Genomic DNA, 24,153 nt, shown 5'->3' with positions numbered 1-24,153 from the left:
TTGTTCAATTCCTCTGGATAGGACTTCCAGTAATATGTTGAATAGCAGTAGTGACAGAGAGCATACTTGTCCTTTCCTTTTTCAAGGGAAATGTTTCCAGCTTTTGCCCATTCAGTGGGATGTTGGCTGTAGGTCTGTCATAGATAGCTCTTATTTTGAGGTATGTTCCTCTGTACCTATTTTTTTCAGTTTTTAAAATGAAGGGATGTTGAATTTTATCAAAAGCCTTTTCTGCTTTGATCATCACCACCTATTGAGATGATCATGTGGTTTTTGTTTTTGGTTCTGTTTATGTGATGAATCATGTTTATTAATTTGCATATGTTGAACCAAGCTTGCATCCCAGGGATAAAGCTTATTTGACCATGGTGGGTAAGCTTTTTGATGTGCTGCTGGATTTGGCTTGCCAGTATTTTGTTGAGGATTTTTGCATCAATATTCATCAAGGATATTGGCCTGAAGTTTTATTTTTTTATTGTATCTCCGCTAGCTTTTAGTATCAGGATGATGCTGGCCTCATAGAATAAGTTGAAGAGGAGTCCCTTCTCCTCAATTTTTTTGGTAATACTTTCAGTAGGAATGGTACCAGCTCTTCTTTATATACCTGGTAGAATTCTGCTATGAATCTGTCTAATCATGGGCTTTTTTTTGGTTGGAAGGCTATTTACTACTGATTCAATTTCGGAGTTCATTATTGGTCTGTTTGGGGATTCAATTTCTTCCTGATTCAATCTTGGGAGGGTGTATGTGTCCAGGAATTTATCCATTTCTTCTAGATTTTCAACCTAGACTTTCTAGTTTGTGTGTATAAACAAGTTCATAGTAGCCTCTGACAGTTAGTTGTATTTCTGTGGGGTCAACGGTAATATTCTCTTTATTGTTTCCAATTGTGTTTATTTGGATCGTCTCTCTTCTTTATTAGTCTAGATAATGGCCTATCTTATGAATTTTTTCAAAAAACCAACTCCTTGGTTCATTGATATTTTGGATTTTTAAAAATGTGTTCTCAATCATGGCCAGGTTGGGGCCCTGGGAGGGGCCAGCAGACTGAGAGTTGCTCAGGTCAAACAGGTCCCATCTCATGGGCAAGAATGCCCTACAGTGTTTAGGTCCAAAAGTTCCCCTAGGGCTAAAGTCTCATATGGGAGCAAGTCAAGCCTAGGAGGATGGGTGTCCCTTGTCATGCTCCATTACAGATACTCCTGCACCAAACCCTCTGGGCTCCACACCGGCTGAAGTTCTGCCTCCACCACTTCTCTAAGCAGCTCTCCTTGCCAGCACAAGTGTCTGTGGTGGTTGAGGGGGTCTCCTGCTGGGATTCCAGAAGCCTGTGGTGAGAGGCTCCTTGCCTGTTTAACTCACGCCTTCCACAGGAGTTGTTGGGGGCCAGGAACGAGTTCAGAAGTGCAGTAGCCCCGTGCAGGGTTCTCAGCTCCCTTTCCATTCAGCCTAGCATCTGCGTCTTTCCTCTATCTGCTTTAATGCCTTCCGCCTGCAGAGCTGCTAGGAGTGCACCAGTCTTCCCGATGTCCTGGTACCTCGGTAGGATATGTTCCTCCTGGCTGCATCCGGTTGGCCATCTTGTAGCAGGAGTCTTAAACTTTTTGAAACACCAACTCTTTGTTTTATTGATCTTATCTGTCATTTTCCTGTTTTCTATGCTTATCTTTATTCTAATATTTATTATTTTCTTCCTTCCATTAGCCTTGGGTTTAGTTTGTGTATTTTTAATCTTTAAGGTATAAAGTTAGGTTATTGATTTGAGATCTTTCATTTTCTTAATGTAAAACTTTATACCATAAGTTTGCCTCTTAGTATTGCTTTGATGAATCATATAAACTTTGGTGTGCTGTGTTTTCATTTTAATTTGTCTCAAGATATTTTCCAATGTTCTTTGTGGTTTCTTTTTTCTTTTTTTTTTTTTTTGAGATGGAGTCTCGCTCTGTCACCCAGGCTGGAGTGTAGTGGCGCGATCTCGGCTCACTGCAAGCTCCACCTCCCGGGTTCACGCCATTCTCCTGACTCAGCCTCCCGAGTAGCTGGGACTACAGGCGCCCGCCACTGCACTCGGCTAATTTTTTGTATTTTTAGTAGAGACGGGGTTTCACCATGTTAGCCAGGATAGTCTCGATCTCCTGACCTCGTGATCTGCCCACCTCGGCCTCCCAAAGTGCTGGGATTACAGGCATGAGCCACCGCACCCAGCCATCTTTGTGGTTTCTTCTTTGACCACTGGTTGCTTATGAATATGTTTTTGGGACTGACATCAACAAGATGGTAAAACAGAACATTCCAGTGCTCATCCCACTGTGGAAACATCAATTTGAACAACTATTCACATACAAAAATAGCTTTAAAGGAGCCAAGGAAACCAGGTGAGAGACTACAGCACCTGGGCAGCCCAGAAATAAGAAAATATGCATTGAAGAAAGTAAGAAGAATCATTTTACATTACCCACCTCATCCCTCTCCCAGTCCCAGGCAGAACACCTAGAAGAGATGTATCTTCTGCTTGGGGGAAGGAGAGGAAAGCAAGCACAAGCCTTTGCCTTGAACCCCAACACCAGGCCCACCTCAATAAAACCCAGTGCAGGGCAGGCCCCTACAGACCCAGACTCCTGTCCAGTACCTGTAGACTAAGCCTCCAGTTCTTTCCCAGCACCACATGGAATCCCACAGCCCCTGCAGACTTGGTCTCCAGGCCTTCCCACTACTAGGCTGACCCCAGCAGTGCAAGCTCCAGGCCAACCCCAGTGCTGGGGTAACTTAATGACCCTGAGCATCAGACCTGCCTCAGTGACTGGACAGTTCCCATAGACTGAAGCTCCAGGTTGGTGCTTGCAGTCCCAGACTCCAAGAATGCCCAGTGGACTTGGTCACCCCAGTACCAGGATGACCCCAGCAGACCAGACTCTGTACTTCCCATAACACTGGGCTGGCCCTCACTGCCCCAGGCTTCATAATTGCCCCAGCACCAGGCTAGCCCCAGCAGCCCTACTCATCAGATCGGTCCCTGTGGATACAGGCTCTAGGCCTACCCAGTGACAGGTCAGCTCCTGCAGCCCCAGACTCCAGGACTGTCCCAGGCTTCAGACCAACCCTGAGCAAGATTGGCCCACACACTCCCAGGCTTTGGGCCCATCCTGGTGCTGGACTGGCAACCCTGGCCTCAGGCACCAGATCAGTAAACATGGACACTGTCCTCAGGCCTGCCGAGTGACAGGCCTGTCTCTGTGGCCCCACACATACTCCTAACTAGCCTCTGTGGCCCACACTCCAGCAGACCCAAGGTCTAGTTCAGGTCTGCCCAGTAGACCTCAGTAGCAGGCTGGCCCCTGTGGACTGAGGCTGCAAGTCCACCTCTGTAGATCTAGGACCCAGGCACTATCTTAGTTTGTGCTGCTAAGATAAAATACTGCAGACTGGGTAATTTATATACAAAAGAAATTTATTTATCATGGTCTGGAGGCTGGGAAATTCAAGATCAAGGCATTGGCTAATTTGGGGTCTAGAGAGGGCTGCTGTCTGCTTTCAAGATGATCCCTCAGTGCTATGTCCTCTGCAGGGGAGAAATACTGTACCCTCACATGCCAGAAGAAACCAAAGGGCAAGAGAGAATTCTCTTCAGTCACAAACACCTTTATAAGGTTGCTAATCCCATTCATGAGGGCTCCACCCTCATGACTTAATAATCTCTCAAAGGTGGCACCCCTTAATCCTATAGCATTGGGTGTTAAGTTTTAACATAAATCTTGGAGGGGACACCATCATTGAAACCACAGCAGGCCAACCCCACTGAACTCAGGCCCCACGCCCATCCCAGTGGACCCATGTGACTGGCCCATCACAGAAAGTGGCTGGCTCCTGCAGACCCAGGCTCAAGGCCCACCCCAGTACTAGATCAACCCCCTCGGACTTAAGCTTCAGGCCAGCCCCATGGATACAGACTCCAGTCTCAGCATTGGGGACCCAGGCTCCAGGCCCACCTCCATGAACGCAATCAACAAGTCTATCCCACTGGATCCAGGCTCCAGGCCCAACCCTGTGGGTCCATGTGCCAGGCCCTTTGGTATGCTGACCCAGACACCAACCCAGCTTGCCTGAGGAATTCAATGCAAGCCCATTCACGGACCATGCCAGACACCATGCTTAGAATGTCTTGTATATAGACATTAACATAAGGAACATCAGGAAACATGAAAAACCAAGGAGATATACATAATGCCATCAAAAAAAAAAAACACAGTAATCTTCCAATAGCTGACCCCAAATAACTGGAGATATACAAAATGCCTCACAAAGAATTTATAATTATTTATAAATTATTGTTTTAGGGAAGCTCAGTGAACATTAAGAAAATAAAGAGAAACATTTGGGTGGTATCAGAAAACCATTAAATGACCAAAATTAGAAATTTAACAGAGAAATTGAAATTATTTTAAAAATCAAATAGAAATTACTTAAAAAATCAAATAGAAATATATGCAATGAACAAATGCAACAGAGAGCATCAACAGGAAAATTGATCAAAGAGGAAAAAGAATCTGTGGAGTCAAAGACAGATTATATCAAAATATATAGGCAGAGGAGAAAAATGAAAAAAGAATAAGAAAGGAATGAAGAAAGCTAATGGGATTTATAGGACAACATCAAAAGAGCAAATATTGAAGCTATAGAATATCAATAAGGGGAAGAAAGCGTCAAAGGGGTAATATTCTTATTTAAAGAAATAGTAGAACATTGCAGAAAAAGAAAACTACAGGTCAATATTTCTTATGAACATTGATGCAAACATCCTCAACAAAATACTAGAAATATGAATTCAGCAGCACATTAAAAGTATTATTTACCATGACCAAATGAGATTTTTTTCCAAGAGTGCAAGAGTGGCTTAATATGTGCAAATCAATAAATGTGATATGCCACATTAAAAATGTGCAGAACACAAACCATAAGATCATCTTAATAGAGGCAGAGAAAGCATTTGATAAAATTAATCATCCTTTCATGATTAAAAACTGTCAACAAACTAGGTGTAGAAGGAATGTACCTCAACACAATAAATGCTTTATATGATAAACCACAGCTTACGTCATACTCAATGGTGAAAAGTTGAATACTTTTCCTCTAAGATCGAGAACAAAACAAGAATGCCCGTTCTTGCCACTTCTATCCACTATAGTCCTGAAAGTCCTAGCCAGAGCAGTTAGGCTAGAAAAGGAAATAAGAAGCATCCAAAGCAGAAAGAAATAAGTAAAATGGTCACTGTTTGCATATGATATGATCTTATATACAGAAAACTCTAAAGACTACACACAAAAATTACAAGTAATAAACAAATTTATTAAAGTGGCAGGATACAAAATCAACATACACAAATCCGTAGTGTTTCTACACCTTAACAACAAACTTTGCAGAAAAAAACTACCCCATTCACAATAGGTACTAAAAATAAAATTCTTAAGAAAAAGATTAATCAGGGAGGTGAAAGATTTGTACACTAAAAACTATAAACATTGATAAAATAAATTGAAGAAGACACAAATAAATGAAAAGATATCTGTGTTTATGAATTGGAAGATTTAATATTGTTAAAATTTTTATACTATCCAAAGTGATCTACAGATTCAATGCAATCCCTATCAAAACGTCCAGTGACGTTTTTCCCAGAAATAGAAAAAACAATTTAAATAGAAAAAAACAATTAAATATTCAGGGTCAAGAAACCCTGAATAGCCAAAGCAGACTTGAGCAAAAAGATCAAAGCCAGAGGCATATACTACCAGACTTCAAAATATATTACAAAGCTGTAATAATCATAATAGCATGATACTGGCATAAAAATAGACACATAGAGCAATAGCACAGAATTAAGAGCCCAGAAAGAAACTTACACATTTAAGGTTAATTTATTTTTGATAAAGATACAAAGAGCACACAATAAGTAAAGGAAGTCTGTTGTTGGGAGAAGTGGACATGCACATACAGAAGAATGAAATTAGACCCTCATCTCACACCATATTCAAAATCAACTCAAAATGGATTAAAAACTTAAATATGAGACCTGAAACTAAAACAATAAGAAGAAAACATAGGGGGAAAACTTCATGACCTTGGTAAGTAAATGATTTTTTGATACGACCTCAAAGTATAAGCAACAAAAGCAAAAATAGACAAATGGCATTATGTAAAACTGAAAAGCTTCTATACTTTTTTCCCCCCACTGTCTAAAGGAGATACTACTTAATTATATAAAACGCAGGTAATAAAATACATTTCTGTCTTTCCAATCAGGCAGTGAGGCATAAACTGTTGGGGCAATTTTTTAATTTTTAAAATTTTTTTAGATGTAAGAAAAGAACTTTATTTCCATATGGTGCTTGGGGCGGGGTCTGATGGGGGCTACAGACAGGTGCTCCCCGGTCCCAACCGCTATAGCTGCCAGGAGAGCCTGAGGTTGTACAGTAAGTGGGTCTTTCGGGGGACAGCCCGGAGTGGGAGGAGCCCTGTGTCCCCTCTTTTAGGACGTCCTCGCGGGTCCCCTTGTGGAGCCCATCCTGGATGACCTGCAGGAGGTGTCGCTTCTCACTGAGCCAGAGGCCGCCCTCCAGGACATTGTGGTGGGACCTCCACCGTGGCAGCTTCATGATCCAGAAGGCCACCCGGGGCTGGAGCTCTGCGTGGAAGCTGTCCATAGCCTTCCGGATGGACACCAGGGCCGCCGCCTCCTCCATCCTGGGTGCCTTCCAGTTACCCTCGAAACTCCCCTCCGCCGGCTGGATGGATGCCACCACCTTCTCGGAGATCAGTACCTCTCCTGTCTTATTGTCGGTCACCTTGTCAATATGGAGGTGGCTGGAGAGGGTGTTGTTCCCCAGCTGGTGCTCCTGGTTCTCCTCTTGTTGGTAGTTCCTAGGGAGGCCCCGGAAGTCCATGGGGGTAGAGAAGAAGCTGTCTATGCCCCGAAGCAGGTCGTCTTTCAGGAAAAGTCGGCTGAAGCCTTGGAGTAGGTTCTGGAGGCCTGTAAGACCCAAGGAGCTCTCTTGGGCATGAGCATCGTGGATAGAGGCTGCAGTGGAGGAGGTCACCAGGGCAGAGAGGAACAGCAGCAGGACCAGCGGATGCCGCATTGCGGGGGGAGTGAGGGAGGTTTCTTCCACCCCACGCCCCTTCTTCTCGGCTCCGCCTTTATGCTAGACCACAGCCTGGTCACCACACTCCAGGACTCCCGGCCGCCCACAGACTGTTTGGCACAGTCTCAGCTCACTGGAACCCCCACCACCCGGGTTCAAGCAATTCTCCTGCCTCAGCCTCCCGAGTAGCTGGGATTACAGGTGTGCACCACCACACCTGGCTAATTTTTGTATTTTTAGTAGAAACGGGGTTTCACCATGTTGGCCAGGCTGGTCTCGAACTCCTGACCTCAAGTGATCCACCTGCCTCAGCCTCCCAAAGTGCTGGGATTACAGGCATGAGCCACTTTGGTGCTATCTGCTGTTATGCTAATGAGAATTTTCTTACATGTGACTTGACACTTTTCCTATGTTTAGAATTCTTTGTCTTTAACTTTTGACAGTTTGACTATAATCTGCCTCAGAGAGGACATTTATGGATTGACTGTGTTTAGGGATCGTTGAGTTTCCTGTGTCTGGATGTCTATATCTCTGGCAAGAATTGGGAAGTTTTCAGCTAATATTTCATTAAATACATTTTCTTTGACTTTTCCTCTCTTCTGGAACTTTTAAAATTTGAATTTTTTTTTTTTTGCTTTGGTATCTTATATGTCTTCATTCTTTTTTTCTTTTCTTCCTTTTTTTTATCTGACTGGGTTACTTCAAAAGCTCAGTTTTCAAGTTCAGGAAAAGTTTCTTCTGCTTAATCTAGTTTATATTAGAAGCTCTACATTGTATTTTTGCTTTTATTCATTGTGTTATTCAGTTCCAGGATTTCTGTTTGCTTCTTTTTTTATGATATGCATCTCTTTGTTGAATTTCTCATTCAGATAGTGAATTGTTTTCTTGATTTGTAATGTTTATCTGTGTTCTCTTGTATCTCTGTGTTTCCTTACAATCATTATTTTGAATTACTTTCCATGCATTTCATAGATTTCTTTTTACAGGGAGGTCTATTACTGGAGAATTATTTTGTTCATTTGGAGGTGTTGTCTTTCCTTGCTTTTTCATGTTTCTTGTGTCCTTACATTGATATCTGTACATATGGTGTAACTGACATTTCTTTCAATTTTATGAAGTAACTTTTGTAAGGAAAAACATTTCCCTGTAGAAGTATCTATAATGTAAGTTGGGTAGGGTGCTTTGGCTTTGATTTTGGGTGGACACTGTAGTGTGGTCTCCATATGATTACTTTGGCTGTCATTAACATTAGTGATGTCTGCGAACTCCTTGGCATCTTAGGGTGTAGTTATTTGTGGAAGCTGTGGTGAGGCTCTGGCAGTTTCAGATGTGCTGGATGGGCTGGTTCATGGGCCCCTCGGTTGAATGTGCAGGCACTGGTGGTGATGGTTATGTGCTTCATGTGGGCTAGTCTTTGGGCCCCAGGTCAGATGCACAGGCACCAGCAGTGGCAGTGTAATGCCCTGAGTGGGATGGTCCTTGGTTACTCAAGCAGAGTGTAAATGCTGGCTGGGCAGTTCCTCCTTGGGCCCCCAGGTGGGCACCCAAGTGCTGGCAATATCTGTAGTTGGGTGAGTGGACTGGTTTCATTTCCTGAGTGGAGTAGTTGGGAGCTGGTGGTTTCTGTAGTGGGTTGGGCAGGTAAGTCTCTGGGCCCTTGGGTGGTATTTACAGTGTTTCATGGCCCCACTGCTGGAGGGGAGTGAGGTTACTGTTGGTGGCAGCAGGTCCAGGAAGGTTGCTCTCAGGCTCTGGGGAGCTCACACTTTGGTTCTCTATGTCCTTGAGCCAGTATACCGGTTGTGTTGGACCATCTGTTCCCTGGGGTGTGGGATGTTGTCTGGTCTCAGATGCTGGCAGTGTGGTTGTGCCACTGAGCTTAGCCAGCACTATGATGCTGCAGCCCTTTGAGTGGGTGTGGGCGGATATTGGTGAGGTCTCAGTGTTGTGGAGATGCAAGAGCTATTGGTCTCCATGGCGGGATATAGTCTGTTGTTGTATTTGCTCTCAAAATGGCACCATACTATAGCAGCCTGCATTCCAGGGATGGGCGCCTGTGCAAATTCTCTCCCTGGAACAAATGCAGTCACGTGGATTCCAGGCAGCTTTCCAGACTAGGCTCAGGACATGTGAGGGTCTAGGAGCTTTTCTGCAGTTAGAACTTCAGGCATTTCTGGTGGGAGTGTGGACTGACACGTATCTTTCAGTTACCTTTTTCCCAACAATGTGGAGTTCCTCCTGGCTCTGAGCTGATTCAGCTGGCTGCCTTGATTCCTTCTCTATGCTGCCATCTTGAGCTTTTGTGCCTCAGAGTCCCTGTTGCTTCCCTGCTGGATTCCAGCATTCTCTTCTAGACACTTTATTTGATATGTGGTTATCTATTATGTTGGTTCATAGGTAATTGAAGTTTTCTATCATTACCTTTAATGCCCCAAACCACATTTACTTTTGCACCCACCTAATACTGTTTAGTCCTTCTCTGTAAAAGTGGTAAGTTCTGGATGCTTCTAGTCAGCCATCATGATCTATATTTACCAGTGGGTTTTGTACTTTCAAATGTTATAGTCTTACTGAGTAGCATCCTTTTATTTCATTAGAAAGAATTCCCTTTAGTCTTTCTTGTAAGGCAAGCCTTGTGCTGATACACTCCCTCAGCTTTTCTGTGTCTAGGAAAGCTTTATCTTTCCTTCATTTGTGGAGTGCAGATTTCCTGCATAAAGTATTCTTCATTGGCAGTTTTTTTTCTTCAACACTTTGGATATATCATTGCATTCTCCTGGTCTGTAAGGTTTTTACTGAGAAATCTGTTGCTAGCCTTATTGGAACTCCATTACAAGTTATTTGCATATTTTCTCTTGCTGCTTTCAAGATGCTCCCTTTGTCTTTGATTTATGACTGTTGAGTGTACGTCTTCATGTAGTCTTTTTGAGTTTAATCTGATTCAAAACCTTTAACCTTCTTGTATCTGTATATTTATATCTTTTTCCAGATTTGGGAAGTTTTTTACTCTTATTTCCTTAAATAAGCTTTCTACTCCTTTGGTTCTCTCTTCTTCTTCAGAAACTTATAATTTGAATATTTGTTCTTTTGGTGCTGTCTCATAAATCCTGTAATGTTTTTTCATTCTTTTTATTTATTTTTCTCATTTGACTGTATGTTTTCAGTTTCACAGATTCTTTCTTCTGTTTGATCAATTTTGCTGTTGATGCTTTTTATTGTATTTTTTATTTATTCATTGTGTATTTCAGCTCTATAATTTAAAACAATTTCAATTTCTATTAAATTTCTCATTTTGTCACTTATTGTTTTCCTGATTTTACTGAATTGCTTCTCTGTATTTTCTTGGAGTCTGCTGAGCTGCTTTATTTATTTACTTATTATTATTTTTATTTTTTTTTGAGACAGTCTCACTTTATCACCCAAGCTGGAGTACAGTGGTACGATCTCAGCTCACTGCAAACTCCACCTTCCAGGTTCAAGCAATTCTCCTGCCTCAGCCTGCCAAGTAGCTGGGACTACAGGTGCCTGCCACCACACCCAGCTGAGTTTTGTATTTTTAGTAGAGACAGGGCTTCACCATGTTGGCCAGGCTGGTCTTGAACTCCTGACCTCAGGTGATCCACCCACCTCGGCCTCCCAAAGTGCTGGGATTACAGGCATGAGCTACCGCACCCAGCCTGCTTAGCTTCTTTAAAACAATTATTTTGATTTCTTTGTCACACAGTTTGTATATTTCCATTTCTTTAGGGGACCAGCTACTAGGAAATTATCATATTCTTTGTTATTATGTGTCCTTGGTTTTTAAATGTTTCTTATATTAATGTCATCATATTTGATGGAGCAATCACCTTTTTCAGACTTTACAGGTTAATTCTGGTGTGGAAAGACCTGCCTCTGTGGAGGGAGGGGAGTGCAAGGGTGCTTTCTGAGTGAAGGGTAACTGTTCTGGCATCACTGAAGGTACAGTGGTGTAATTTCTGTGCAGCTCTGTCAACTGATGCTGGTGTTGGTTAAAATTGCAGGAATCCTTAGTGACCAATACTGTGGATGCCAGCAGTGGCAGTGAGGATTGCTGAGGTCTTTGATGGTGTTGGCTGCTAAGGTCTTCTGTATCTCTTTTTCTCCCGCTAGGGAAATTGTGGCTGCATGAATCCCTCTTGACACTGAATCTGTCCTGTGGCTTGCTTGTAGTGCTGGTGGCACTGGTGTTTGATGAGTGGCATCCATGGAGTGGCCATGTTGCTGAGGCCTGCAGCACAGGTATGTATGGAGAGACTATGGCTCTGGGATCTGGAGTGGTAATGACACTGGCACCCAGGGCACAGGCACCCCAACTGCCTCATTAGTAACAATCTAAAGTGTGATACTTGTGAAGCAGTCAGGGGACCAAGAAGGAGAGCATAGGCAGGGTTACAGGGGCTCTGGGCTTGCAGTGGAGCTAGCTGTCTATGGCAGTTGAACTGGTGTCTGGAGAGAACATAGCTTCAGGGCCTGGAGTACAAACTAGCTTGCTATAGTGATGACTTCAGGGTCTGAGATGTGTGTGTGTGAGGTGCAGCCCCAGAGCCCAAATTCTCATGGGGATCAGTGCACATGGGGATTGACAGTGATGGTGGCTTCTTTCCCAAAGCAGTTCAGCAGTAGTGCTTCTTGGAGGAAGGAGGGTTGTGCAGCTGCATCTCTCAAAGATTCCCCAGTGGGAATGACTATTGTTAACCGTTGTGGCAAATGATGCTGTTGTCTTCTTCAGAGTAGGCCACTGGGACCATAGTGGTTTACACTGCATAACTGATACTCTGCCTTTCTTCTTTGTTTCTAACTGTCTCCTATAGTCTCAGATATGCTGACCTCACTAGCAATCCTTTCTTTGTGGATGTTCTCCATTTTGTTTGTTTGTTTTTGGTCCACTATGTTGCTACAGAGTTTTAAATGTTTAATGGGCCCTTGAGCTATCTCAGGGCTATTTTGATTTTGAGGATAGCTAGCTGGATAGATAGAGAAAGAGAGAAAGAGAGAGAGATCTTTTTTGGTAGGGTATGAAGGCTGGTATCTCCTATTCTTACTCTTTTTTTTTTCCATAGGTTATTGGAGTACAGGTGGTATTTGGTTCCATGAGTAAGTTCTTTAGTGGTGTTTTGTGAGATTTTGGTGCACCAGTCACCCGAGCAGTATACCCTGTACTTTATTTGTAGTGTTTTATCCCTCGCCCCCTTCTCACTCTTCCCCTTAAGTCCCCAAATTTCATTGTATCGCCTATTCTTATTCTTATAAACACAATAACTTATTTACATATGTTACATGTAAAGAACATGGTAACATAGTAAATGGTTGTGTACTTTATCTTATTTTGACCTTACAATATACTGAGAAAGGTAGTATTAAATAATATCCACTTTATGGAAAAGGAATCTGATGCTCAGAAAGTTTTGATGTCCTCCCCAAAAGAGTGGCAGAACAGGGAAGTGGAATAAACTTTTCTGGCTCCAGGGGATCATTCCAAGATGATCAAATAGGAACAGATCCAGTCTACAGGTCCCAGTGTGAGCAACACAGAAGACAGGTGATTTCTGCATTTCCAACTCAGCTTTGAAGAGAGCAGTGGTTCTCCCAGCATGGAGTTTGAGATCTGAGAACAGACAGACTGCCCCCTCAAGTGGGTCCCTGACCCCCGAGTAGCCTAACTGGGAGACACCTACCAGTAGCGGCCGACTGACACCTCATATAGCCGGGTGCCCCTCTGAGACGAAGCTTCCAGAGGAAGGATCAGGCAGCAATGTTTGCTGTTCTGCAATATTTGCTGTTCTGCAATATTTGCTGTTTTGCAGCCACCACTGGTGACAACTAGGCAAACGGTCTGGAGTGGACCTCCTGCAAACTCCAACAGACCTGCAGCTGAGGGTCCTGACTGTTAAGAAGGAAAACTAACAAACGGAAAGGAATAGTATCAACATCAACAAAAGGACATGCATACCAAAACCCCATCTGTACGTCACCATCATCAAAGACCAAAGGTAGATAAAACCACAAAGATGGGGAGAAACCAGAGCAGAAAAGCTGAAAATTCTAAAAACCAGAGCGCCTCTTCTCTTCCAAAGGATTGCAGCTCCTCACCAGCAATGGAACAAAGCTGGATGGAGAATGACTGACGAGCTGATAGATGTAGGCTTCAGAAGATTGGTAATAACAAACTTCTCTGAGCTAAAGGAGGATGTTCGAACCCATCTTAAGGAAGCTAAAAACCTTGAAAAAAGATTAGATGAATGGCTAACTAGAATAAACAGTATAGAGAAGACCTTAAGTGATCTGACGGAGCTGAAAACCATGGCACGAGAACTACGTGACGCGTGCACAAGCTTCAGTAGCCAATTCGATCAAGTGGAAGAAAGGGTATCAGTGATTGAAGATCAAATGAATGAAATGAAGTGAGAAGAGAAGTTTAGAGAAAAAAGAGTAAAAAGAAACGAAAAAAGCCTCCAAGAAATATGAGACTATGTGAAAAGACCAAATCTATATTTCACTGGTGTACCTGAAAGTGACAGGGAGAATGGAACCAAGTTGGAAAACACTCTGCAGGATATTATCCAGGAGAACTGCCCCAACCTAGCAAGGCAGGCCAACATTCAAATTCAGGAAATACAGAGAACACCAGAAAGACACTCCTCGAGAAGAGCAACCCCAAGACACATAATTGTCAGATTCACCAAGGCTGAAATGAAGGAAAAAATGTTAAGGGCAGCCAGAGAGAAAGGTCGGGTTACCCACAAAGGGAAGCCCATCAGACTAACAGCTGATCTCTCAGCAGAAACTCTACAAGCCAGAAGAGAGTGGGGCCAATATTCAACATTCTTAAAGAAAGAATTTTCAACCAGAATTTCATATCCAGCCAAACTAAAGTATAAGTGAAGGAGAAATAAAATCCTTTACAGATAAGCAAATGCTGAGTGATTTTGTCACCACCAGGCCTGCCTCACAGGAGCTCCTGAAGGAAGCAATAAACATGGAAAGGAACAACCAGTACCAGCCACTGCAAAAACATGCCAAATTGTAAAAACCATCGATACTAGGAAGAAACTGCATCAACTAATGAGCAAAATAACCAGCTAACATCATAACAACAGGATCAAATTCACACATGACAATATTAACCTTAAATGTAAATGGGCTAAATGCTCCAATTAAAAGACACAGACTGGCAAATTGGATAAAGAGTCAAGACCCATCAGTGTGCTGTATTCAGGAGACCCATCTCATGTGCAGAGACATAGATAGACTCAAAGGGATGGAGGAAGATCTACCAAGCAAATGGAAAACAAAAAAAAGCAGGGGTTGCAATCCTAGTTTCTGATAAAACAGACTTTAAACCAACAAAGATCAAAAGAGACAAGGCCATTACATAATGGTAAAGGGATCAATTCAACAAGAAGAGCTAACTATCCTAAATATATATGCACCCAATACAGGAGCACCCAGATTCATAAAGCAAGTCCTTAGAGACCTACAAAGAGACTTAGACTCCCACACAATAATAATGGGAGACTTTAACACCCCACTGTCCACATTAGACAGATCAACAAAACAGAAAGTTAACAAGGGTATCCAGGACTTGAACTCAGCTCTGCACCAAGTGGACCTAATAGACATCTACAGAACTCTCCACCCCAAGTCAACAGAATATACATTCTTCACAGCACCACATCGCACTTGTTCCAAAATTGACCACATAGTTGGAAGTAAAGCACTCCTCAGCAAATGTAAAAAAGCAGAAATCATAACAAACTGTCTCTCAGACCACAGTGCAATCAAATTAGAACTCAGGATTAAGAAACTCACTCAAAACTGCACAACTACATAGAAACTGAGCAACCTGCTCCTGAATGACTACTGGGTAAATAATGAAGTGAAGGCAGAAATAAAGATGTTCTTTGAAACCAACGAGAACAAAGACACAACATACCAGAATCTCTGGGACACATTTAAAGCAGTGTGTAGAGGGAAATTTATAGCACTAAATGCCCACAAGAGGAAGCAGGAAAGATCTAAAATCGACACCCTAATATCACAATTAAAAGAACTAGAAGAAGCAAGAGCCAACATATTCAAAGGCTAGCAGAAGGCAAGAAATAACTAAGATCAGAGCAGAACTGAAGGAGATAGAGGCACAAAAACTCTTCAAAAAAATCAACGAATCCAGGAGCTGGTTTTTTGAAAAGATCAACAAAATTGATAGACCGCTAGCAAGACTAATAAAGAAGAAAAGAGAGAAGAATCAAATAGACACAATAAAAAATGATAAAGAGGATATCACCACCGATCCCACAGAAATACAAACTACCATCAGAGAATACTATAAACCCCTCTATGCAAATAAACTGTAAAATCTAGAAGAAATGGATAAATCCCTGGACACATACACCATCCCAAGACTAAACCAGGAAGAAGTTGAATCCCTGAATAGACCAATAACAGGCTCTGAAATTCAGGAATAATTAATAGCCTACCAACCAAAAAAAGTCCAGGACCAGATGGATTCACAGCTGAATTCTACCAGAGGTATAAGGAGGAGCTGGTACCATTCCTTCTGAAACTATTCCAATAAAAAGAAAAAGAAGGAATCATCCCTAACTCATTTTATGAGGCCAGCATCATCCTAATACCAAAGCCTGGCAGAAACACAACAACAAAAAAAGAGAATTTTAGACCAATATCCCTGATGAACATTGATGCCAAAATCCTCAATAAAATACTGGCAAACCAAATCCAGCAGCACATCAAAAAGCTTATCCACCACTATCAAGTTGGCTTCATCCCTAGGATGCATGGCTGGTTCAACATATGCAAATCAATAAATGTAATCCATCATATAAACAGAATCAAAGACAAAAAAACACATGATTATCTGAATAGATGCAGAAAAGGCCTTTGACAAAATTCAACAGCCCTTCATGCTAAAAATTGTCAATAAACTAGGTATTGATGGGATGTATAATAAGAGCCGTTTATGACAAACCCACAGCCAATATCATACTAAATGGGCAAAAACTGGAAGCATTCCCTTTGAAAACTGGCACAAGACAGGGATGCCCTCTTTCACCACTCCTATTCAACATAGTGTTGGAAGTTCTGGCCAGGGCAATCAGGCAGGGGAAAGAAATAAAGGGTATTCAATTAGGAAAAGAGGAAGTCAAATTGTCCCTGTTTGCAGATGACATGATTGTATATTTGGAAAACACCATCATCTCAGCCCAAAATCCCCTTAAGCTGATAAGCAACTTCAGCAAAGTCTCAGGATACAAAATCAATGTGCAAAAATCACAAGCATTCTTATACACCAATAACAGAGAGCCAAATCATGAGTGAACTCCCATTCACAATTGCTTCAAAGAGAATAAAATACCTAGGAATCCAACTTACAAGGGATGTGAAGGACCTCTTCAAGGAGAACTACAAACCACTGCTCAAAAAATAAAAGAGGACACAAACAAATGGAAGAACATTCCATGCTCATGGACAGGAAGAATCAATATCGTGAAAATGGCCATACTGCCCAAGGTAATTTATAGATCCACTGCCATCTCCATCAAGCTACCAATGACTGTCTTCACAGAATTGGAAAAAAGTACTTTAAAGTTCATATGGAACCAAAAAGAGCCCACATTGCCAAGACAATCCTAAGCCAAAAGAACAAAACTGGAGGCATCATGCTACTTGACTTCAAACTATGCTACAAGGCTACAGTAACCAAAACAGCATGGTACTGGTACCAAAACAGAGACATAGACCAATGGAACAGAACAGAGCCCTCAGAAATAATACCACACACCTGCAACCATCTGGTCTTTGACAAACCTGACAAAAACAGGAAATGGGGAAAGGATTCCCTATTTAATAAATGGTGCTGGGAAAACTGGCTAGCCATATGTAGAAAGCTGAAACTGGATCCCTTCCTTACACCTTATACAAAAATTAATTCAAGATGGATTAAAGACTTAAATGTTAGACCTAAAACCATAAAAACCCTAGAAGAAAACCTAGGCAATACCATTCAGGACATAGTCATGGGCAAGGACTTCATGACTAAAACACCAAAAACAATGGCAACAAAAGCCAAAATAGACAAATGGGATCTAATTAAACTAAGAGCTTCTGCACAGCGAAAGAAACTACCATCAGAGTGAACAGGCAACCTACAGAATGGGAGAAAATTTTTGCAATCTACCCATCTGACAAAGGGCTAATATCTAGAATCTACAAAGAACTTAAACAAATGTACAAGAAAAAAATCAAACAACCCCATCAAAAAGTGGGCGAATGATATGAACAGACACTTCTCAAAAGAAGACATTTATGCAGCCAAAAAACATGAAAAAAGGCTCATCATCACTGGCCTTCAGAGAAATACAAATCAAAACCACAATGTGATGCCATCTCACACCAGTTAGAATGGTAATCATTAAAAAGTCAGGAAACAACAGGTGCTGGAGAGGATGTGGAGAAATAGGAACACTTTTACACTGTTGGGGGGACTGTAAACTAGTTCAACCATTGTAGAAGGTAGTGTGGCGATTCTTCTGGGATCTAGAACTAGAAATACCATTTGACCCGGCCATCCCATTACTGGGTATATACCCAGAGGATTATAAATCATGCTACTATAAAGACACATGCACACGTATGTTTATTGCGGCACTATTCACAACAGCAGAGACTTGGAACCAACCCAAATGTCCATCAATGATAGACTGGATTAAGAAAATGTGGTACATATACACCGTGGAATACTATGCAGCCATAAAAAAGGATGAGTTCATGTCCTTTATAGGGACATAGATGAAGGTGGAAACCATCATTCTCAGCAAACTATTGCAAGGACAGAAAACCAAACATTGCATGTTCTCACTCATAGGTGGGAATTGAACAATAAGAACACTTGGACACAGGGTAGGGAATATCACACACCGGGGCCTGTCATGGGGTGGGGGGAGGGAGGAGGGATAGCATTAGGAGAAATACCTAATGTAAATGACCAGTTAATGGGTGCAGCACACCAACATGGCACATGTATACATATGTAACAAAACTGCACGTTGTGTACATGTACCCTGTAACTTAAAGTATAATAATAAAAAAAAGTTTCTGGCTCCAAAGAATAGGCTGTTAAGTACAACCACACATTGCATCTAAAAACTTACTGGATAAGTATGAGTTTTATGAGATATTCAATGCTAGAGAGTTAATGCTTCTGAAATGAGTATAAGCTGGTTCTATATGTAGAAGGCATGGCTACACAGACAAAAGATCAAGAGGTAGACAATGCCTTATCAAAACTAAAAGCTAAATTTGAATCAGTTTCATTTATGATTGAATTGTAGCAACTAAATTCTACTATATCAGCCTACCAAGGGAAAGGGTGGACCCTCTCTGGATGAAGATAATATCATTGGAAGCTCTACAATATTTTATACAATGTGTCTGGAAATCAACAAAATATTAGTTGTCCATTAACCTCTGTTCAACCTTTTATGCTATTATTGTTATGCATATTAATTATATAAATATTATAATGCCCTAAGACATTATTATAATTGTTTTTTATAGTCAATATTCATTTAGATTTACCAAACAGTTATCACTTATAATATTCTTTATAAGTGGAGTTTTTTGACCAAAATGAAAATAATTCTAGTTAGAAGCATGAAAATAAAAAAAATACTTTACTGTAGGTTTGCCTTTTTAAAATGTAGCACAATCACATTTATTTGCAAAAATATTCTAGGTTCCAATCAGTTTTTCTTTGGGCTTTTCCTTATGCTTTGTTAGTTAAGAAGTGTTTTAAAAAATTACTTCTTATATCATCATTCTTGTCAATTTTCTTTTTAATTTTCAACTAATATAATTCTTACTGATCCTCATTTATTAATGACTTTGCATATTAACAGTTTAATTTTATAACATGACTATCAATATCTAGAGAAAATCCCGCATATTCAAGAAGGTTTAAATGTCACTTGACGACAATTTGCCATGCATTTTTGCATGTTCACAATTAGTCCATGGAAGACATTGACCTGCTGGGTTTGGGAGAGGCACAGATTCTAAGAAATTGGGATGTTTGAGTGGAGACTTATTTCACCAATGAGTTTTTAAATTAATAAATATTCTTAGGATGACTTTTCTTCCCCACTTAACCTCTTTTCAGAGGGGGATGGAGTGATCTGGTTTGCAATAAGAAACTTTCAGGCAGAAGGGGCAGTCTATAAAAAGAAGGGCAAGAAATTAGATTAATTAATTTCCAAGAATAAGGTTGTTTTGGGAGGTCCACGGTGGGAATTGAAAGGGGGGAGGAACTGGATATAAAACTACTGAGGCAGGCAGGGATTATCATAAAGGGAGTTGAGAATTGATTCCTGAAAGGGTTATGTAGCTTTTGGACAATTTGGAAAGAAAAAAGTTTCATATTTTTGTAGAGATGTTCTTCTGGCAACTGTATGAAAAGCCTGGAGTGAGTTGAAGTCCTAATGAGAGAAAGAGAGATGACTAGGATGCTGATGTTATGGTATGTCTGTATCAGTCTGCCAGGGCTGTCACAACAAAGTATCGCAGATCAGGTGGCTTAAACAATACAAATTTATTTTCTCACAATTCGGGAGGCTAAAAATCTGAGACCAAGGTGTCAGTAGGGTTGATTTCTTCTGAGTCTTCTCTCTTTCACTTGTAGATGGTCTTGATCTCCCTGGATCTTAACGTGGTCTTCTTGCTGTGGTCATAATTATTTGTAAAATAATTCTGTCCTAATTTCTTCTTATAAGAACAGTAGTCCGATCGAATTTGTATCTGTCCTAATGACTTCATTTAAACTTAGTCACCTCTTTCAAGACTCTGTCTCCAAATGCAGTCACATTTTGAGGCACTGGAGGTTCTGACTTCAACACACAATTTTTGGGGGTTGGGGCACAAAATTCATTCCACAGCAATGGACAAGGAAAGATGATGGCTGAACTGGAAGACTAGAGGCAGAGATGAAGAGCAGGTGCTATAGAAGCAGACTTGGAAAGTCTGCGTGGCTAACATGATATATGCATATGGGGAAGCAAGGAGGAACAGAAGGTGTATTTTAGGGTTATGTTTTGAGTACCCAGATTGAGGTATACATTTCCTATTTCCCAGTCTCTCTCTTCATCTTCCATGCCTTTGCTCCCTAAGGTGTCATCTTCTGCAGTCATAGGTAGAGAGTGCATAATTTTCACCATAATGTAAAGAATGAAGAAGGCCTTAAAGGTTGAAAGGTATATGGAGTTTATAGTCCAGACCAATGCTTCCATTTTGAAGATGCCTCATAGTATTCTAGTTGGGGGAAATGAGAGAACTGACAGGAAGTACTTTGGGAACTGGACTGAAGGGTTAGTGGCTGCCGTTATTGTGATGATTGCTGTACCTTGCCTTTGGACTGTGTCCTCCAGATCGTTGTGTCAACAGAAGGTATGGATACTGTTCAACTTCAGATGTGATTGGCATTGGCCCCTGAGCTGCAACTCTCTGCAAAGCCGGAGCCATTTCTCGCTAGCCAAGTGCAACCTAGGATAACCTTTATTTGAACCTGGATGAACCTGCTAGGACTGGGTTCATTACACATTTTAACCACAAGAGGGCACACAAAGCTCTTTCTTCACCACACCTTCCCTATTAAAGAGGTTGGTTCTGTGTGGGAGGAGTAAAGTGAAGCTTTTCGTAATGCAGCAATCTCTTTCCACTATGGGGAAGCACGGTACCTGAAGCCAGGCATTGCAGAGTCAAAGTCCTGTTAATGAACTAGCTCTCTGTGCCATTTAGGGCAAGTCACTTAAACTCTCTGTGACTTAGTTTCCTCTTCTGGCGAAGGGGCACACTAGTTCCTATCTCCTGGAGCTGTTGTTGGGACAAAATGAAGTAAAGTGCTTAGGACAAGACCTTGCACATAATAAGTTCTCACTAAATGTTGGGCCTTTTATTTTCCTCTTCCATTTGCTTGGGAGCAGGAATAGTTGCCTCCTGCTCAGAGGGCATGCCAATCTTTGGACAGCCAAAGGTGCCTGGGAATTTGGGGTAAGGGATAAGTTCCAAGAGTAAGACCATACGGCAGAGCCTTGAGCTAAATTTTGAGCTAAAGACAGAAAAGGACACTTTCTGGATTACTCTGTTTTATTGCAACTCTCCAGGATGAGACATTAGGTAGGAATCTGTAGCTAAGGTCCAATTTGCGTTAACCTGGTAAACTTCTACTTTCAGGGACCCGGTCAGAGGTTTAGGAATTCAAGATCTAGATCCTATAAAATTTTCTTACCTTGAAAACCACTATTATTAGTCATATCCAGGGACGGCTTAGAGCGTTGTTGGGCTACAGCAGGCTAGAGAGATATATTGATAGCAGGAATGAGCTTGTTTTTCTAACGGGCCCTGTGAAGACTTGGCAGAGATCTAGGAAAATGCAGGTGCCCCCGATAGCCATTTCATTGACTCATTATAATGACTTAAAATTCTGAATTAGAAGTCGCAACTAGATATATAGCTCACTTGTCTCTTTTTGGTCGTGAATGTGTGATAGTTTATCCTTTTCTTTAGGGACACAGCAAATATGTTTTTCCCCACATTTTTCTTTCTTCCTCTCAATTTCTTTGCATGATTTCCTGCATCTGCCAGTTCCATAATAGCACCTTCTGATCCATCCATCTATCAAAATAAGCAAAGACATGAATATATAAATACATTTGAAAAGTAAATACAATTAAACAAAGGATGTTGGTAATAGTAATAATGGTTAGAGTGAAACATTGATTTTGACACTTAGTGGCATTCATGGGAATGTTATAAATTTGCACATGTTTAATGACTAGGAGTAGTTATCTTCCTTCCTCTAATCAGCTCTAATTGAATTTTATTCCTATGCTTATGATACTTTCTTCTCTGTCATTTTTCAGTCTCACTAAATCTGGTTCTACTTCCTCTCTAAATCTAGATGCTTGCCAGGGAGTGGGACTAAGCCTTCAATTATCTTTTTTTTCCTCTCTCCATTCATTATTCATCTAACCACAATTTGTTGAGCATCTACCATGTGCCAGGCATTGTTTGTTCTAGGGGTGTTTGCCCCAGGGGTTGTTTAAAGCAAGACCCTGAACAATGGATGACCAGTTTACATTTCTGAGCTGCAGGCTGAAGTTGTGTTTGTGTGTGTGTGTGTTGGGGGGCGGGTGCAGGGAGGGTTTAACACTGTGCCCTTCTCTGATTTATTTTCTGTGACTCTAAGTCAACGCAGACTGCAAACCCAGTTTTCTCAGCACATTGGATTCGTTTGAGGGATCATTATATCTTAATCTAAACTACAGATTCTTTCCACTTGTCTTTTCCCCAAACTCTTCTTCTGGGAGATAATTCCTAATTCTCTGTCTTTTACCAGAATGTTCAGACTGAAAAAAATCAGTCACATTGACTCTCACTTTTCTCTTCCAGTATTTCATAAGTCAATATGTAGATTCTTTCTCCAAAATGTCTCTTGCATCTGCAACTCCCTCTATTCTACTTGCCCTTGCTGGAATATAAGGCATGCTCAAACCAACACAGGGTTAGCCCAGAATAACCTTCTTTTGCTTCTAGAACAACTGAGTGATTGGCAAAGGCTTTCATCTTGAATAGCTGCTCCAAGAGAGGATGTGACTTCCAACAGCAATGACCCAAAGGAAATCACAGAATTAAAAATCATCAACTTTAGAGCCCCTGGGAAGCCTAAGGGGAAAACATTTCCATTAGAAAGTTATTCACCACCTGGCCATGATGCCTGTTTATACTGCTAGAGAGCTTTGAGCATGTTCAACTTGAAAGCCAAAATCTTCTGCTGTAACCCCAGCTCCATACTGTGAGCCTGTTTTTATAAACCTGTAGATATCCAACATCAACTTACAACTTTTTCACCATATATTCCAAGACAAGAGCAAGTTGCCTCTTCTGCCTGCTTTAAAGGAGCACTCAAAGCCCAACAACAGTGGAAAAGTGAAGTAATGAGACTGATTATTACAAGAGGTAGTATCAACTGAAAGTGGGGTTGAAGTGAGAGACTCACAGGATGAGACTGTTGACATATGGGCCAGAGGCATTCAGGATACTAGAGATGTTGGGGTTGCTTCTGCATATGGAAGGGACTTCATATAAAACACCTTGGCCTCTGCAGATATTCTCCAGGTTCCCTGATGAGAACCACCACCATGGTCAGGGCTGACAGGCTGCCCTTCTTATGGGAGCATATTCATTATAAGCCTTTCATCAGGTCTCAGCCATCCCTGTGGGCTCTCCTCGCTTCCACACATGTTCAATTTTCCAGTGATTCTGTGGTTAGGACCCCATCCTTACTCCCTTTTCCCTCCTCTCCATGGTTCTGTTTACCTGGGGCAGTCTGAGCCAGGACCACAAGGACAACTAAGTCCAGGACAGAGAGTTTAATGTCTCCTGAGAGGGGTGAGAAATGATCTGGCAGCATTCTGAGTGTGCTGGGGAAGCTGGGTGTGCACTCAGCATTTTATTGACCTAGGTAAGGCTGACTCACAGACAGAAAATTAGAGAAGGGCAGAATGTTACACCACCCAGAACATCAGCCTGCCACTCAGCAGTATAAACTGATTATCCAGTGTTCAGGGTCCTGCTCTAGATAGCCCTGGGGATGGTGAAAGGCACTAGCAGTGGAGGTACAAGTCCTCTCCAAGGCTGTTGCACTGGCCAGAAAACAGATCCCTTCTCCAAGAAGCCTTTCCTGTCCCTCTCCTTCAGAATTTATCCCCCTCCCCTACATTCTCACAGCTGCTGTTTTCTTTTTCTCTGTGTGTTTATCATGACACACTGGAACTAAGTGTTTTTCTAGTTCCTCCTCCCATTCAGAATGATACCCTAAGGGAAACTTTTAATAGACAGTGAGACCCCTGAGGTTAGGAACAGGCTGTCATTTTGGTACACCCAGAGCATACAGTGAACATGTGTCGAAAAGCACTGAGTGAGTGAACGC

The 24,153-nt window shown here is 41.6% G+C and overlaps 1 protein-coding gene and 1 pseudogene across 1 annotated transcript; both read right to left on the bottom strand.

Moving 5' to 3' along the window:
• Positions 1-6,432: 6,432 nt before the first annotated feature.
• On the bottom strand, positions 6,433-20,684 carry LOC101137241 (dickkopf-like protein 1; annotated as a pseudogene).
• Positions 20,685-21,663: 979 nt separating this feature from the next.
• DEFB115 (defensin beta 115) lies at positions 21,664-23,634 on the bottom strand. Its single transcript, XM_004061941.1, has 2 exons — positions 23,541-23,634; positions 21,664-21,836 (listed from the first exon to the last, which is right to left on the bottom strand). The coding sequence occupies exons 1-2, from the start codon at positions 23,632-23,634 to the stop codon at positions 21,664-21,666; spliced, it is 267 nt and encodes an 88-aa protein (XP_004061989.1).
• Between the last annotated feature and the right edge of the window lie 519 nt (positions 23,635-24,153).

Source organism: Gorilla gorilla, chromosome 21 (assembly GCF_029281585.2).
Source record: "Gorilla gorilla gorilla isolate KB3781 chromosome 21, NHGRI_mGorGor1-v2.1_pri, whole genome shotgun sequence".
NCBI lineage: Eukaryota > Metazoa > Chordata > Mammalia > Primates > Hominidae > Gorilla > Gorilla gorilla.
This window is presented reverse-complemented; position numbering and strand designations above follow the sequence as displayed.